The sequence below is a fragment of the Prinia subflava genome, chromosome 3 (genome assembly GCF_021018805.1).
Source record: "Prinia subflava isolate CZ2003 ecotype Zambia chromosome 3, Cam_Psub_1.2, whole genome shotgun sequence".
NCBI classification, from domain to species: Eukaryota; Metazoa; Chordata; class Aves; order Passeriformes; family Cisticolidae; genus Prinia; species Prinia subflava.
In genome coordinates this window covers 18,896,104-18,914,383 of record NC_086249.1, presented here as the reverse complement: position 1 = coordinate 18,914,383, position 18,280 = coordinate 18,896,104, and the positions used below count along the sequence as shown (strand labels likewise).

The window sequence follows — 18,280 nt, the reverse complement described above, 5'->3', positions numbered from 1 at the left end:
CCAGGGCACAGAGTGCCATGTGGAGGGGCCTGGCCCTGCAGCAGGAAGGCTCCTTCCAGAAAGGGCAGAAACCCCAGAGGCCAAGGTCAGGTCTGGTTTGCAAGGTCTGCTCCTTCCTCCAACAGCAAAGCAGAGGGCCAGGCACACCTCCAGTGCCCAAAGGGCTCCGACAGGTCAGAGGGAGCAGGCGCTGGGAACCATTCCCGTCTCCATCCCCTGCAGTCTTCCAACCATAGCCCGGGAGCAGCCCTTTGGAGTGGCCATCGAGCCTCATGTGCCCCCAGCCCCGATTGCCGCTGGGCTTGTGAAGTGGAGGAGTTGCAGGAGACAAGGATGCTTAATTACAGAGCAGCCCTGGAAACCAGCAACAGCAGCAGCACTGTGGCCAGGAGGGGAGGCAGCAGGGCTGGAAATAGAAATTGCGGAGGCAGCCGCGGGGAACGGAGTGAGGGAGGCTCCTGCGCCTGCTGCGCTGCATGTCCCCCCTTCCCTCGGCTTCTGTCACCTCTCCCGGACCCCCCGGCCCCAGCGTGACCAGCAGCCCCAGGGCGAGCCTGGGAGATGGCAGCTCCAGGGCAGGACAGCAGTTTTGGGTGGGGAAGTGGGCAAAGAAGGGCTCCTCCTCCACTGGGAGCCACCTCTCATGGAAATGCTTGAAGGTGGTCAAAGGGCCCCTTTGGCCGGCAAAGAGACCAAGGCAAGATGGACACGGGACAAACTTTCCCCACTCCTCCCCAAAAGAGAACGGGGGATGCCAGCAGTCTGAGCCCTCGTCCCGACGGGGTCTGCCCAGGATGCAGTCCCTCTCATCCCATCCTGACTTTTCCAGTGTGGGACCTTCCACAGAGGCAAGAGGTCTGCTTTCAGTATTTTGCAAAGTTTTATTTAAAAATGTTGAAACTAACATCCCACAAGATTAGAATATTTCACCACAAGGAGAAGAGAAATCCTACAAAAATATATATCACAGCGCACAAGGGCAGGGGAGGGGGAGAGCGAGAGTGAGCAGAGGAGCAGGAGGGAGGCCGGAGGGGAGGATGGAAGCCGCGGCAGAACGAGACTGAGTGGCAAAGGGAGAACAAGAGAGGAGCAGGGAGAGCGAAACAGTAGGAGGGGAGAGGGAACCAGGAGGGAGACCTCGGTACAGGACGAGAGTGGGAAGAGGGAAAACAGCAGGAGAGGGAAGACAACAGGAAAATAGGAGTAGAGAGCCAGCAGTTGGTGAAAGAAAGGGACCTCTCTCTATGGTCCTGCCAGGGTAGGGCCAGGACTACAGTGGGACGTTAGCAGGGATGCAGCTGGGGGACTGGAGTTTGACTCAGGATTTTTGTGCTGCAGGTCTCAGCTCTAAGGCTGTGCCACAGATGTGGTTTGTCAGAGTGAAGAAACAAAACCGCAGTTTAATTCAGAACAGTCTCAAGGTGGTCCTGTTTGAGAACTTGCAGGGAATGAGCAAACCACTCCTTTCCAAGAATTTTTCTTCATCGGGGAGTGGGAAATGAAGGGACCAGATTTGCAAGGGCACTTGGGTGCCATTGAGGAAGAGGTAGATAGCCCTCTCTGAATTTTGGGATGCTTGGCTGGATGTGAGTTCCTGGAAACTGGACTGGAGGAGAGGTGTGGAAGCACACACTGGAGGTCTGCTCCCTGCCTACCAGCTGCAGCCAACCAGATGGGAAAGCCAAGCAGGATTTGGCCTTCTGGTCATACCACTCTCTTGGGTAAAGCAAAGGAGACTCCAGTCCCTGCTTCAAAACTTCCCTCCTTTCCACTGTGCTCACAGAGAGACCACCCTTGTGTTCAAGAAGCCAGGGCTCTCCGGGAGCTCAGCAGAGACACAGTTACTTCATCTCACTCGGACCACCTGGATGTTCACTTTTTTTAATAGCATAGAAATGTTGGGCAGAATTAGCCCAAGATTATGAACACTTCAGTTGGTTTCCCTGCAGACTTTTCTCTCTAATGGAAAGAAAATCTTTCTGTTTCTAATGGAAAGGAAAAAAAAAAAGTCTTTCCATTCATCTAGAAGATAGGGAAACCTGATGGGCTATGACTAAGAAGGTCCTGTCCTCTGCTCTGGCTTGGTACTCAGTGCTGTCAACCCATCCATGTGCACATCCTACAAAATATTACCCTGGGCCAGGGTAGAGACCTCAGGCATGCTCTGGCTCCAGTCTGTGTGGGGGAAGATGGTTTATAAGGCTCCAGTCATGGAGAAAACAGATCCAGTAAGATTATTTATTGACTGGAAGAAGCTTGTGTGTCCACATGTGTTCTGAGTGTTTTGTTCCAGGGACAAAGCATAGCAGTGAATGTTTGGGCAGGACAATAGAGTTGTTTCCCTGTATCTAACCTATTTTGTGTGAGAGATTGAATGATTATCATAAAAACGTATTTGGCTAGGAAAATTGTTCTTAGAAAAGGAGTTCATTACACCCAAGCCTCTGTTGTTGTAAGAGTTTTCTCTACACAGCTTCACCTGCTTTCCCCTTACCACAGTATCCATGAAAGATTTCACTCCCTAGAGATACTTTTACCATAACCAGAGACATGTGAAAGGGGGAGGAAAAAACCCCAAACCACCAAAATCTGATTTGTTTGCAGAATTTGCAAAAGTCTTCCCAGGACAGTGCAAGGCTTCCTCACATCAAGTGTTGGAAAATGTTTTCACTATGCCTCCTGTGGTCCCCCGGCACTTTCTTACAGACCTTCTCTCCATGCAGCATGTGGAAAGTCCAAGGACAGCCATTGAAATGGAAGAGTCTAAACTCTGGCCGTGTTTCAACAAATGCTGTTGATCAAAGAACAATCTAATTAATCTGGTCTGGAAGATTACTTCAACCAGTAGAAGGTATTGTAAATTGCCAGCAATCAGCAGAGCAGCCTCCTGCAGATGTCCTTCCCCAGCAGGGATGTGCCAGGAGAGGGGAAACAGGGGCAGCAATGAATGGGGCAGTGAGCAGGAACCGCCACCTAGTCCTTCCCTGTACATCTGCAGCTTAAATGTCCACCAAAGCCTTGCCTGGATCCTGAATAAGAACAGGCTCAGTAACAGATTGATCTGTGGTAAAGCACTAATATCCCCTGCTGTAAGCACAGACTCAACCTGTGCTTAGACTAGAGATCTCCAGGGTCCTTTTCCACCTACATCTTTCAGCCACTCTGTGCTTTTAATAAGCCAGTAATTTTATTTGACCTGCCATTTTCTCCAAATCTCTACTGTTTTTGGGAAGCTTATTGTAATTTACACTCTGATTTAAATGCCCTTCACAGTGAGTCAGATGGGACCCGAGAACACCTAATGGTTCAGCTGGGTAAACGGGCAGAACCAGGCCTCTTATGAAATTCCCTGTGCTTTGTCCTATAAAGAACAGGCTTTTAATGCAGAGATAAAGGAGGAAAGGCCGCTTCCCTCTCTCCAAGATGACTTTTGTCAGAGACTTTGTATTATGGCCCTCAAATTGTGGGTGATTTTCCTGCCTCTGGCCACATCAGCCCAGCAGCTGAAGGGTTTTGTACACTGTAGGGGCAACCTTATCTAAATATGCATCTTTTCACTTCAGTGGTTATGAGTGTAGGGTTTTAATTAATTTGAACTTGTCCATAAAAGCTAGGAGGAATTACTGTCATTAAGCTGAAATTTGCCTTTGCACATCCTCAAAGTGACACCCATGGGCCCTTGCCTAGGAGGAGGTGGAGATGCAAGAATCCTGCTCACACAAATCAGTGACAGTGTGGCTGCCAGCCCCACAGACCACCACAGCCCTGAAGGACAAGCGCAAGCAACCAATTTGGACAGATACCTGTGCCATTGCTTCACCTGGGAGCCCAGATACCCTTCTCTCATGCCCTTGGTGAGCACTGCCTTGTGGGCTTCCAGTCACCTTGCATTCCAGGAGAGACCTACCAGCAGTACATGGCAACCTTTCCAATGGTCCCAAGATCAACTCTAAACTGCTCTTGGTCATCCCAGGCATAGAGTCCTGTCTGCTGTCTTGTTGCCTGTGCCAGGAGTATCTCAAAGCAAATCTGCTCCCGAGCCCAGCAAAATTCAAGTTCCTCATGCCCAGCAATGTCTGCATTCCACACTTTAGCTGTGTGCAGGACACTCGCTAATTAACGTGGTGAGCAGAGGGCTTCATCTCGGATTTTCTGGAAAGCATCATCATAGACTGGTGTTATTCAGAAAAACCTTGCTGAAAGAGGCTGAAGGGGTGCACAGGGACAGCAAGGAGGCTTTCAACAGATCAAAACATTTGGAAAGCTAAAGGAGTCTTTTCCGACTTTAACTGGCAAGAGAAGTAACATAGGGGTGGGAACTGAGGGAAAAAAACTGTGGATGGAGAGAGGAAGAAAGATACAAGCTGAAGAGAAAAAAACCCAGAAGAGTGTTAGGCAGAAAGAAACTGGAAAGATGTGAATATCTTCCATCCAGGGAGAAGAGAATGTTTCCTTCAAGGAAATGGGTTGTTGAGAGGGCCCAGGTGCTCTGTGAGCCTCTTCTGCCCAAGCTGCACCCACCCTTGGGGCTCTCAGGAAGGCCAAGGTCTCAGGAACAGACAAAGTTGCCACCGTCCGAGTCACCTGGCGGGCAATCCTGCAGCCACTGAACTCCAGACGTTCACTGCAAAGCACACAACATGGGAAGGGACACACGGAGGGTGAGGGCCCACGGGGACAGGGGTACGCCTTTCCGCCTTGCCTACCCCCAATGTCAGGCATGCACTGGTGAGAGAGTCATGGAGATCCAAGTGTGTCTGTGCACGTATGCTAGAAGAGGGGCTTGGGAGGCCGAGATCTCACAGCCAGCTGTCCTCCCTCCCACCACTCTGCTCTCTCGTCACCCTGTCCTGCATGGGCAGGGCGGGTCCCCAGCCTTCCCCCAGCGGGAGGCTAAGGAGGCCCAGCTCGTCCATTTGCCCAGGCACATCCCGGTGCGGTTGGTTAATGATGGTGGTGGTGGTGGGCCGTGGCACAAGGAGGTTGTTTTTTTCCTGGTGTGGCAGAGGCGGGGAGAGTCCACGCTCGCCAGCTGTGACAGGAGGGTGGGGGAGCCAGCTCAGCCTCTCCCGGGAGCTTCACAGGTTCACCAGTGGGATTCTGGGGGAAAAAGGGAATTGGACATTAATTAGCGCTTATACTGCCCCAACACCCCACTCCTGCTAGCCAACGTCACCTTTGCCCTGCCTCAGTGTGCCAGTCCCCCTGTCCCCTGCCAGCCCCTCCTGCCCCAGCTCAGTGGCCGCTCACCGGTTGAGCTGGAAGGCTGCGTTCTTCCCGTGGCCACCCAGTTTGTCCACACCCTCCTGGCCCTGCCTGGACTCCTCCGCCTCAGGTGTGGGGGTCAGGGGGTCGCCGTAGGGCCCCAGGATGCTGACAGTGGTGGGGGAGAGGTCTGTGAGGGGCTGCTGGCTCTCTTGCTGCCTCCCACTGCTCTGCTGCCCCGAGTGACGCCGGCGTTTCTGATTTCGGTCCCAGCTGTGGAGAGAGCAAGGTGTGAGGTAAAGAGCCAAGCCTCAGCCCTTGATGGCAGAGAGGTTTGTGGGATGGACCCCGCTACACTCAGCATTAGAGCCCAGCGTGGCCGAGTGCCAAACCTTGCGAAGGATTGCAGCACCAGATCTACACCCCTGGGGCAAATGGATCCTAAGCCCACAGTCATCCTGCAGACACCGGCCCAGTGAGAGCCTCCATTGTCCCAAAGCCCACTCACCAGAACTTGAATATGATTCCAGTGGCAACCAGGACAATGATTATGGAGATGGTGATGGTGACGTACAGCTGGGGGTCCACACCTGCGAGACAGAGCAGGAGGGGTTGTGATGGCCACTCCCTCCAGTCCCCAGAGTGAGCAGGGCAAGGGGAAGTTCCCGATGAGTTTTGCAGAAGGAGCTGCTCCTGCAGGGGACTGGGAGCGGGGTGAAAGAAGCAAAGGGCAGATTTACCTTCCCCCCGGGGCCCGAACAAGAAGGGCCGCAGGGTGGCCGGGGTCTCGCGCAGGTTGAGCCCTGCGTTGTGCAGGAGCGAGTGGGAGTTGGGCTGCGCCGTCGCCATCCCGTGAGGCGAGACAAAGGTGTATCCCAGCGGCGGGAAGCCCGGGTTGGCCGAGTTCGTGTCCCCTCCATCCTCATCCGACACCGTGGGACCCCACACGATGGCCCAGGGGTACTGGGAGGAGGGCATGCCATCCTCGAACCCCGAGGGGGTGGCGGGGCGGGCGCCTGCAGCCTGGCGCCTCAGCCGCACCACGTGCCGCAGCTCTGCTCCGCGCACGGGCAGGGCACGCTGGCGCGGCAGGGCCGAGCGGGAATCTGAGCGGGAATCCGAGCGGGAATCCGAGCGGGAATCCCGCTCCGGCTGCGAGGTCCTTTCCCAGATGCAAATGGACCGTGGGGCCGGGGGGCTCCGGCGGGTGCAGAGAGGCCGAGGCGCTGCTGGGCCCCGCGAGCGAAGAGACCATGTGCCGGGAGGAGGGATGGCCAGGACGACGAGGAGGAGATGCCACAGCTGCAGGGAGGGGATGCGGGAGAGGAGCGGAGGCATCCTGCTGCGGGGTGGGGGAAGAAGAAGAGAGCCTGAGCTAAACGTTCCTCCTGTTGAAAGGCCAAGCAGCTGGGAGCAGCCCACCACCCACGCTCCTGTTTTCTTCCCGCCTCACCTGCCAGTGTGGGAAGTTGTGAACCTACCAGGCACTGGGCTCCATCTCAGATGCAACAGTGTCTTTGCTCAGTCAGGATCTGGTCTCATCTTCTTCACTGGGAACCAAAAGGGAGGGCTGTCAGTGTCCCCTCACGCGGTGGTGACGGCTCTCTCCTCGCAGGCAGAGTGTGCCACCCCGGCTGAGCTGCCAGCCCCAGCAGGCAGGATAAGGGGAGTCCATGCACACACACGTGCACCCTGTCCTGCTCCTATGGCCCCCGTGCATGGAGGTGCATTGTCCCCCCCACCGATGCCCAGTCCGCCCACAAGCACATGTGTCAGCATATGCTGACAAAAGCAAGGAGCGATCTCTGGAGCACATGTGCCCAGGCACATGCGCAGCTTCCCCAGGGACTCTCCTGTCTTAGGGCTGAGAATGGGATTCAGCATCTTTGTTTGCTTATCACTGGAACAAGTTGGAGTCTTAATTCCTGTGTTTATTTATAGTGTGGAGTGTGTAATCCATTTATTAAAAAAGAGCCTCTTCATTGTGTGCCAGAGCGAGGGAGCGAGAGGGGAAGCATGAGAGTGGTAAACCAAGACGACTGAGAAAGAGTGAATCAGCGAGAAAAAGTCCAGCCTCACTAAAGAATTTAAGGGAAAAAATATGCCTATCAAATATTTAGTATTTACTTTCCTCTTAGCTAACACGAAATTACCTTCCCACACTCCTTGTCTTAATGTCCTCTGCACCGTCCCATCCCTCCTGTTCTCCTCTATCCCTCCCTTTTCCCTCCCACCTCCCGCGGCTGAGCATCAAAAGCACGGGGTGAGGTCAGGTCCTCTCGGCTGGATTTCGGTCCTGGATGCTCAGCACCCTCCGGCACCAGCCCGGTGGCAGCACGGCCGCCCTTCGGCTGCCCGCACCCTCCCTCGGCTGGGCACAGCGCCGTGCCAGCCCTTCCCCGGCCAGCTCCTGTGTGCCTGACCCCGGATCCTCTCCGCACGCACACACAGGACAAAAAAAAAATCATGCAAGATGTTCAGCCTGCTCCTTCGTCGTGAAGGGGAAAGCAGTGAATGCCGACAACCCACGGTCATGCCCTCCTGTGGCTGCCGAGATGGAGAAACAAGGAGTCAATGCAGAGGCCAACCCTGCCCCTCCAGCCCTGAGCCAGCTGTGCTGCACCTCCGGCTTCCAAGGGGTTACTGCCATCTGCTCCTGCTCACCCCATGCCCTGAACAAAAACTGCAGCCTCTCCTGGGTGGGAGGCTTCCTCCTCCTGAGGGAAGAGCCCAGAGCTTGCTGTGATGTACACCTGAGAAGAGGGGCCAGGAGGAAGGGCACCCTAGACTAAGTAGCTGTCTAGCTCCTGCTGCATTAACCGGGGATATTTTTAGTTTCCTTCTGTTAAATATTTAAACAAAGTTCACAGAAAAAAAAAGAATTGTTGGCTAATGTGCCCTGCCCCTCCCTCCGGGGCAAGATCAGTCTCTGGAGGGATCCTGAGATGAAGATGAGGAGAAAAGAGCAGCTATTCTCAGCATTTCTTTGTTCTTTGCTCCTGAACCTCTAAGCCTTGTAGAGGACTCAGTATTAAAATGCAGCTCTGCAGAGAGGCAGCAGAATGGAGCAAGTTTCTTCTAAAGCCAGATACTGGCGAGATCTTGGCCATCTGGATTATGATCATGATGCCATGGAAGATCATGTCTGGCAACACAAATCCACAACAGAATTTATTCTGCACTTTGAAAGGGAAGGAATTCCAAGCATGGAGGACCTCCTTGTGTGAATCCCCAGGCTAGAGGGCACACAAGTTGCAGGAGAGATTTCAAGGTGGCTTGGAGTCCCTGGGGCCACGCCTAGGACTCACCATGGGACAGCAGTTCCCAGGGATGAAGAGCCTGCTCTGCTTGGGGCACGGCACTCTCAGTCACAGCTCAAGTCTTTGGGGGCTGAGGGCTGTTTTGCATCAGGAAGCTGGAGATGTGGGGCTGGACAGTGCCATCCCAGCAGGGGCAAGCTTCTCCAGGTGCAGGTAGACAGGGAAGTGTGGTACGGTAGTGGTGAAGGTATAACCTCTAGCACTCCTCCTAACAGCAGTGGCTCTACCCTCGGAAATGTGCCTGGGGGTAGGAATGCTGGGGTCACTGCGCTCTCCTCGCTTGTTGGGAGGTCGCATAATGGGGACATCGCTGTTCTTCTCAGCTGAGATTGTGAGCTCCAGCAATGACACCCCAGCCTGTGGACTTCCAGGGTTGGAAACCTAGGAACAAGAAACCCTACAGAGCCAAATCTTGGATGGCTTTCACACACAGCTGTCTAAATTCCAGCCCCACGGAGCAGATAATGTATGGAATGAGCTGAGGAGGGGTGAGCCTCAGCACTGACCGCCTCATGTGCACATGATGCTGAGGGGGGGACAGCCCATACATGGGGGTGCAAAGCTCAGACTGGAGACACTGTGTGCAGGTTCTGCTGCCTAGGATGAAGAGCTGGTGATTCCTGATGCCTCCACCCCAAAGGTGGCTCCAGATGAGTGCAGGAATCATGCAGTCAGTTGGTCTCCACCAACACCTTCTGGTTCCTTAATGAGATTGTGGCCAAAGACTGAGAGTGTGTCCTGCACTGGCATACCCAGGACTGATTGTGGAGGGGCTGGGAGCAAGACAGAGGTGTCTCCCATGGCATGGAAGGTGTGGGAGCAAAGGAAGGTTTCAGGTGAAAATAGCAGGCAGTGTAGGCTGGATTCCACCGTGGTAGGAGCATTTATGTTCGAAATAGAGCATAGATGTCCCTGTGGATTATTGACTGCACGGCAGACAAAGCATGTCTGGGGCACTCTGCGGTCAGCCACCGGCAGCAGGATTGTGTCCTGGGCACCAACCCTGCTGTGTTGGAGGGCAGGAGTAACACATGCCCTTCGTTCAGCTCTGGATGCAGCTTCCAGTGTGGATCCTGAATAAACTGGTAGACCTTCAGAGAGGAGGGGATGCCAATGCTCTCACTACCTGGGAGTATAATGTCACCTTATACCATTCAAGAAGCCTTTGTGTGCCAGAGCAGAGAGACTGGATTTCTGCACCAGTACCTCATGGCAAGGCTCTTGCTTTCATATGTGTTTTCCAGGTCTAATGGCAATAAAACTGGACAGGGCTACTCCCAGAGTCTGAACAAGAAACCTGTATCCTTTCACTCTAGGTACAGAGCCTTCATCTCAGCGTTCTGGTCCTGTGATGCACAGATGACAGAGTGTGAATGACAAAGCTATTTCCCCAGGGCACTTCATTGAGCTCGGATTGTGAATCTTGGTGCTTGAAAGCAGCGAGTAAGAATTACACAGTTCTTTGCCACTGCATATGGACCCCACCATCACTCCAGACTGGGGCTAATCTGTTAGGAGCTGCTCTCACGCATTTGCAGGATGGAAGCATGAATCCTGCTGCTGTTCCCCACACCCACCTGTGCTTCCTCCCTCTTTGTAAGGCTCCTGCAGCATGGACCTGCTGCTGCTGGGACACGAGAGAGCAGATCTCAGTAGCCATGCCCCAAAGCATACATAGCAGCTCACCACAGGGGACTGGGAATTTACATCCTACCTAATGGCTAGGAGCAGAGCCTGCTGCACTCCTGCTCAGAGCAGGGAGCTCTGACTAAACCCTGAATGTGACACTCCGAGCTCTGGAGTTTAGATACTACTGTGCCCCAGGAAAGCCCTAGGATTCGCTTACGATAACTCCTTCTCCGTGTTCAGGATTCTTGTATACCTTAATGCCATAGATAAATCCTATCCAAATAAAAAAGGTATCACAGGAATAAAAGAACCAAGGTGCCAGCCGTGTGCTGTAGCTCCCTCGCATCAAGTGCAATCTGTAACCTTCTGTTACAAAATGCTGAAGTTTGACAAATTCAAATGAGGAACAATACTATTAATAAAGAGGGTCACACACCAGCACAATTCACCTAGGCAGGTGGTGTGTTCCCTACCGCCTGCAGCCTTTGCCTGGCTGTATTCCTAAAAGAGATGCTACAGTTCAATCAGAAGTTATGGGCTTGGCGCAGGAAATTAAATTGGTGAAATTCTCTGGCCTGTGCTCTGCTGTAGGTCAGTTTCGATGATCAAAATGGTCCCTCTGGCCTTAAAATCTGAGAATCTCACAGCTTTCTCAATGCCTAGCCGAGATCAGCTCCGACTGGAGAGCAGTTGGATGAAGCCAAGCGCACACAAGCCGTGTTAGTGAGGAGCGGGTAGAGGCTCCTTCCATCCAGGGATGGCAAAAGAGTTGCACCCGATTCTGTCTGGCTCAGCTGGCAGATGATGATCTATCTGTATTTTTGTAACATCTAGAGCTTGACTGCTGTGATCCTGTGCCTCTAGGAATGAAGCTGTCTGCTCTCAGAGCGCTCCAGCTAGTTCAGAATGCAGCAGTCTGTTTGCTCGGCGACTCAAGCTGCCGGGAATGCATCACCGTGCCCCTCTGCACCCCACATCGCCTCGCCTTTGAACACAGAGCCCGGTTCAAGGTCTCCAAACCAGCATTCAAAGCCCGGCATGGGACAGGCCCCAGTGACCTAAGCAATCAATCACCTCTCCTTATGCAGCGATGACCTCACATGACGGATATATTCCACTGGAACAATGAAATTGCCAACCAGTTTGGGGAGAGGGGGGAGGGATGGAAGAAGGGTAAAGAGGCTCATGACCCTGAAAAATGGAACATTCACAAGAGCAGGGCCAAGATTATGAAACTTACTGCTGGCTGAAATAAAGCTCACCGTTAGCAACCCCGCAGCACCGAGAGCTTCATGCAAATCCTTCCTTCGCCCAGCTCCCCCACTGCAACGATTCCACTTGAAATAGTGATGAAAAAATCAAAACAAACCTGAGGAGGACCCAGCCCTCCTTACAGAGAAGGAATGCTAGGTTGGCTGTCATTTTTTAATCTCCCACCAGCACTAAGGGCTATGGTGACAGCTACTGATAGAAGACTGTGATTTGGGACCAGGGAACCTAGAAGCTGTCTCCAAGCACTGAGCAGAGCAAGTTCAGGCACCGGCAGCGAGATCCTCCCCACACTGCGTGGTGCCCTGGGCACACCACACCTGTATTTTTCTCAGTGGCCGTGAATACCCGGGAATTCGTGGTCCAAGGGACAGAGATGCAGTCACTACTGCTTTGGCAGCAGGAAGCATAAGCCCCGGTGTTGGTGAAAAGGGGTTGTGTATATGCCCTGCTGTATTCGGCTGGGTGGGGACAGGGAAAGGGAGGAATCCCAGAGCAGATGACCCAGACAATTCAGCTGCACTCGGAGGAGTTTTGGAAGCTGGAACGGTGAATCCAAATGCTGGTACCCTGGGGTGGAGATGCCAAGCCCAGCCAGGGAAAGAGTTCCTGCTCTGCGTGGGGCTGGGGGCAGCACCTCCCCGAGCTGGCTGACTTTGGGGGCTGGCAGCTGGAATGCAGTGGCTCTCGTCAGGCTGCTCTGCCTGATGTCTGAGAATGAGAGGGTTGGTGGCAGCACCCAGGAGGATCCAGCAGGATCCCAGAGGGGCTGACACTGCTCGCCCTGAGTCAGTGCAGGTCCTGCAGCGTTCAGTGACTTGCCAGTAGGAATTCCCGTGCCAGGCTGCCAGGGTGAGCGCTCATGGGCTGGGTACGGCAATCCTAGGCTGGGGCAGAATGCAGGGCTGGAAGGATGATGCTGCATTTGGACGTTTTCACAGCAAGGCAATGGGCGTGTGAAGCCCATCAGTGGTCCTCTGAGCTGAAGTCTCCCTGCATTTGGGAACTGTGAGTGTGGCCCCATTCCAAGCAGCACTCTAGGATGCCGGTCCCCTGCCATCTAGTGCCTGCCTGCAATACATGTCATGAGTCTGACAATCTTCTGCCTCCCAGTTTCCTACTGTTCCCGGGCATCCAAGTGCTTCAAGTGCAGAGTCTCCACATCTGAATTGCTCTCTCTTGCATGGTGCACCCTTGGCCAGGCAGGAGGTGGGACTGACCCCTCTGTTTCCTTTCTCCAGCTGCGCCAATTTGGCTGAAGTCGCCTTCCTCAGCGCAGGCTCCAGTGCTCCAGCACAACAGGTCTGTGATGGAGCCCGGAGCTGGAGGGTAAGAGGCAGCGATCCCTCGGCTGTGCCCCCTCCCTCCCGGCCCCTCAGGCATCCCCTGCCCGCGACTAAAAGAGGAGGAATAGGAGGGGGGAGGAAGGAGACAGCCGGCTAGAAGGAGACAGAGCACCTAGATCGGGAAAGGGAAAGGGAAAAAGGGGGAGAAAGGACACAGGGAAGGAGACAGGGAGAGATGACTTGGAGACGGGCATGCAGCCCCCCTCCCCCTCGCCCCTGCAGCCCCGTCCCCACTCTGTCCCCCAAGCCCGGGCCGAGAGGATGAACTTACCTTGCGGGGAGACGAGTGGGGCGCAGCCGGAGCGGCGGAGCAGAGGGCTGGGGGAGCACAGCTGCTGCTGCCCGTGCCTCTCATGGCCAGGACGAAGGAAGGAGAGGAGGAGGAGGAGGAGGAAGAGGAGGAGGAGGAAGGTTTGCTGAGGCTGAGCCTTGGCTGAGGGAGAGGGAGCGAGAGATGCCTTGAAATAAACAGCTGCCGAGGACTGGTCCAGCCCCTCTTTCTCTCTCTCTCTGTCTCTGTCTCTCTCGCTCGCTGCCTCCCGTTAACCCCATGGCTGCTGGCACGGGCGCGCCCGGCCCCGTGGCCCCCGCTGCAGCCCGCGGGGGGCGCCGGGGCGGCCGGGCTCGGGCAGCGGCCGGGCGGGGGCAGCGCGTCCCCCCGGCGGGAGCCCCCTGCCCCGGCGGCCGGGCGCCGAGGCTCCTCCCGCTCCCTGCCCGCCGCCCGCGCTCCCGCACCCCGCGCCCGCCGGACCTGCCCCCCGCCGCCTCCCCGCCGCTGCCCGGCTCGGCTCGGCTCCGCTCGGCTCCGCTCCGCTCCCCCGTCTCGTCGGTTATTTCGGGATCTTCACAGGAAGCGATTAGGTTGCCATGGAGAGAGGTGTCTCCAAGGGACCCGTCGCTCCAGCTCGCTCCGGCGAACGCCACCCCCGGACCGGTCCGTCCTTGGGGGCGGAGGCCCCCCGGGATCCCCCTCCCCCGGGCCGCTCCCCGGGGCTCATCCCCGCCGCTCCTCGCCTTTCCGCCCCGCAGCAGTGCCCTCGGGGACATGCCACCCCTCGGTCCCGCCCCCCGTCCCCCGTCCTCGCGTCCATCATCCCCGGGTTTCGGGCCCCCGGGACCCCGTGGCCGCCGCGGTGCCGGGCGGGGCAGGCGAGGGGCACCCCCGGCGGGGCAGGCGGCGGGGCTCGGCCGAGCCTCACGGGAAGAGCCCGTGGGACACAGGGGTGAGGTAGGAGCGATGGGGTGGGGGAGCCGGGGAGGAGAGGGATCTGTCCAAGGTGTGTTTTACCCGTTCAGGGATCACCCAGGTCTTTTGAGCGTGTCCCCAAGCGCGTTTCTGCCAGGGATCGACGGGATGCGTCTGGAAATGGTAGGGATGTGACAGCAAAATTAAAGAAAGAAGCTGATGTGCCTTTGAGGGGCCGAGTGTTTCACAGGGAACATCTCCCTCCACCATCGAGAACCAAACAGAAAGCACAGACCAAATCAGAAGGGAGCAGCTGAGCAACCAACGGGCGAGAGAAGAAAGTCAATGACAGAGAGACGGTTTCCACTCCAGGGCCTGAAATATGAGGAGGCAAGAAAGTAATTTCCTCAGATCCTCAAAAACAATCAAACTTTTCATCATAAAGCGATGAGGAAAGACTGTGGCTGACCCTGGGAAAAAAATACCAGAAAGAAATAGTAGAGACAGCACTGAGCTGTAAAGCAACCTGCCACTGCATCAGGGATGGACGCAGGTGACAAATGGACACACAGTACCGAGCCTGAGCACGGCAGGATGGCCAGATCAGGTTGTGCCGGCTTTGGACAGATATCTGAAGGGTCTGAGTCTGTTCTTCACCAGGCCTCCTGCGAGCTCCTGTGCTAATGAACCAAGCTGCTCCGAGCTTTCCCATGCCAGGATATCTGAGTCTTGTGTGTATGTCTGTGAGCATGTTTAGGAGAGTCAACAGGTTTTTCACGTGTCTGGGAGTGATGTCGGTGTGTGTTTGGAGGATCAGCACGGGGATGGGGTTGTGTTAAGGCTTACTGTCCCCGGGAGGTCGTGGTGTGGGAGGAGGGCACTGCGGGCAGTGATGGCACGGCCGAGGTGTGTGTGAGGTGCTGCACCATTGTGTGTCTCCAGGCCAAACCCCTGGCTTTTGTCCCTTTCATGTGCATGGGACTTTATGTCAGAGATTATCCAGGCTCCTGTCACACTGCAGCCTTCTCATCTGTAGCTCTCACAGGACTTGTACAAATCATCTGTGCAAACCTTGCTCAGTGATCCCTCACACCCTCATCCCAAGAAACTCCCTGTACTGACACGGTGGAGAAGCACAAGTCAGTGTTCAGCCTGTCTTGCTCTGTGCTTCTTTTCCTGGCTTCTTACCTGGGAGTAGCAGAGGGTAGAAAGCTCTGGAAGGGGCTACATCAGGCACACAGGCTCTCTCTGACCTTTTCAAATCCTGACGAATGTGTTTAGTATAATTGGGAAGCACAAAACAGAGGAGAAATTTCAGCCAGGGAAAGGTCAGCTAAAGGGTGAAAATCCAAATGACGCAAACACTGAAAATCCCCCTGAAGAGTAAAACTACAGAAGGCAGCAAAAGGAGTCAGAAATATGAGAGAGGACAAGGAGCAGAATTTTGTAGGGGCCAAGGAAACCTTGGTAGATGTGCTGGAGGGTGTCAGGAAAGCCGTGAAGAGGATGGGAACAGAGAGCTCAAGGGCTGATGTCACTTGTACCTCACTCTTACATGATATAAATGGAATGGATTGTCTGGTTTCCTTTTCAAAGGAAAGCTAATGTAAAATTACATGGAAATTTGAGGGGAGAGATGGAAACAGGTTACTGGCTGTTATTTCTGTCTGGCAGTGATCAGATACAGATCATTTACACCCAGGAGTCCTGAGCCCAGGCAGGCCACTGCTGCTGGTTTTACTGTTGCTTCCTAAGGGAAGAGAGACCCACGTTGTTGCCTTGCTACCTGCAGAATCCTGTCTGTCTGTCTGTTAGTTGCCATGGATTTGACAAAATGACTAGATTCTAAAAAGTAAATAAGCTCCAACAAATTGCAGCCTGACAGAGGAGAGAGATGCTTCCCGTGCCTGTGGTAGAACAGAGCCTGTAGCCATGCTGCTGGGCAAAGCCCCACAGGTTATAGAGCAGTCCATCCACCAGGCCAAAAGAATTAGGCAGAAAATGTTGGGAAATCTGTGTTATTTTAGAAACATGACAAAAAGCTATGAGCTATGTAATGTTAGAGAGTGGGGGGGGGAGCCCTGTGATGTAGACTGTAGAAGAAATTGCCCCTTACAGACATAGCAACCTGTGGAAAGGGTGCCATCAAGAGACCCTGGCTGAAGGTACGGCAGTGGAAAGTACAGAAAAAAGTCCACAGAGAACCCAATTTCCTCTGCTCTATTGCTCACCAAACAAGGGGTTAATAAGCTTTGGAATATCAGAGACATCCCAGAAGACTGGAAGAGAACTGTGCCCTGTGAATATTTGTAAAGAGCAAACAGAAGACCTGAAAAATTCTAGGCAAAGCAACAGAGCTGATATGAGATTCTCCAGTTAATGCCAATCAGCCTGGCTTGGAGGAAACTGATCTTGCTGCATAAACTTGTTTTGTTCTTGTCAGTCTTTGATGTGACTACCGGTTTGTTTGGGAAAGGTGATGGCTTAGATCTATCCAGGCTTCTGGAAGTGTTAATTTCCCAAAGCACACTGATAAGAAAAAAGAGCGTTATGCAACATTAACAGAGCAGGAGGTTAAGTGAGCTGGTTAACTCCATTTAACGCCCTGTAAACACAAAGGAGGTCATCCCTGGAAGCCCACCATTAAGTGGCAGTGTTTCTTATGTGGATGCCCAGGAATGAGTCCCGGGTCAGGTATGACTCACCATTTTATTCAGTGCTTGGTGAGCAGATATAGTTCATTCTGACACAGTTTACTGAGGGCACAAATATTGTTATAGTGTTAAAAATAATGAGGATAGGACCAGGACAGAGTGACCTGCCCCTTTCAGTAAGGTGGTCATTCTCATAAAACTTCTTATAAGGCTGTTCAGAGCAAATTGTACAGCCACGAACAGGAAAAAAATGCCCATGTCTACAGAGAACAACTTCCAGTCCTGAAAAGAGGTGCTCTGAAAAAGATGTGGGGATTGTAAAAGGCAGAAAACTGAACACAGAATCAGTGGTCCAGGCTGCAGCAATGAATCTGAAGTGATCCCTGCCTGTGTAAAGACAGAAGTAAGGCTGGCAAGTGAGGAGACAATGAAACCTCTCTCTGTGTCTGAGTAAGTCTCATGCTGGAAAACTGTACAGTGCTTTATGCTCCACATTTTAAAAATAACTTTGAATCAAAGGTGATCTGAAGGCCAGAGATCTCAGTAATTTAAAGAGGTCAACCTGTTTAATATATCAAAAAGCAGAACGAGACATGACTTGCTTGCAGTATCACTCCTTTCCTGGAGAAAAGTCTACCAAATATTCTGGCAGAGAATAACAAGAGCCAGTCACTGGAGAGTGATTAATCACAGAAACAAACTACCTAGTGAAGTGCAAGATCCTCTCTCTTCTGGAGTCTTTGAATCACAACCAGAGGCCTGTCTGGAAGACAGTTCCTGGTCTGCAAAATCCTGAGGGCTGTGAGAGCAGATCAGAGGAAGAATTAGCATGCAGTTACCCTCAAGCAGCTGATACTGGGCTGACTTTAGGTGTAACCCCTGTGTGCATTAGCCCAGTACAAACTAAAGGGTTAAAAGCCTTCTGTATCATTGGTATCCAAGAGAGTCATGCCAGCCCCCTTTGTCCTTACAGTGTTTTTGTCTCAGAGTCCGTGTTACACACAGTTGTGAAAAATCATCTCATGAGATGTGACTCTGCTATGTTTGGAGAAGGACTGGTGAAAAAAAATGTCTTTGGTGTTTTGACAAGTTATTTGGATTCTGTGGTGGTGGAGAAAGGAACAACCTAGAATGAGCCCATACAGCTCTACAGCTTTAAAGTGGGACAGTGAGCACAGAGGAAAGAAAGTGGATCTATAGCACAAAGAGAATGGAGGTTTCTTTCTGTAAAGATCAGAGAGAGATCAGAAGAGAGGGATGATGCTAGGGGGTGGTTACAGCTAGGATCAGAAATCCCAAACATTCAGAAATAACAACACAGAACGTCTCCATGTCACAAGATTTATCTCAAAATTATGAAATGTCGTACAGACTTGCTTTCATCTGCACTCTTCGCCTCCTACTTTCGGCTCTTTTGGTTACATGAAAATCACATTTCACAGTTTCCCTGTGACCATAAAGATAGGTGTCTGCTTTGTGAGGAAAGCAAAAGCATGGAAGTTACTGACTCCAGGAGGCTGGAATTTAATTTCAACACCCGGCACTCCAATCTAGGGATGAGGCCAAAGTTTTGCTAAGGTGTGGGGATGTTACCCATAACTTTTGCACTCATGAAGACGATGACCTTCTCATTTGGAGAATGCAGGATCTGAGTAATTCAAAGGGCCTTCT

General features: G+C 53.3%; 1 protein-coding gene across 6 annotated transcripts; it reads right to left on the bottom strand.

The window, feature by feature from the left end:
* Positions 1-872: 872 nt before the first annotated feature.
* Positions 873-13,798, bottom strand: PIANP (PILR alpha associated neural protein). Of its 6 annotated transcripts, XM_063394206.1 has the most exons (7): positions 13,521-13,795; positions 13,041-13,202; positions 6,687-6,755; positions 5,946-6,547; positions 5,714-5,795; positions 5,251-5,478; positions 873-5,100 (listed from the first exon to the last, which is right to left on the bottom strand). In XM_063394206.1, exons 3-7 carry the CDS (start codon positions 6,701-6,703, stop codon positions 5,079-5,081), a joined length of 951 nt encoding a protein of 316 aa, XP_063250276.1. In that variant the 5' UTR covers positions 6,704-6,755; positions 13,041-13,202; positions 13,521-13,795; the 3' UTR covers positions 873-5,078. The 6 variants fall into 6 exon arrangements, with proteins under 6 accessions (XP_063250276.1, XP_063250280.1, XP_063250278.1 ...); XM_063394210.1 differs by lacking the exon at positions 13,041-13,202 and having other exon boundaries at positions 5,946-6,544; positions 13,521-13,798; XM_063394208.1 differs by lacking the exon at positions 13,041-13,202 and having other exon boundaries at positions 13,521-13,796.
* Positions 13,799-18,280: the final 4,482 nt, after the last annotated feature.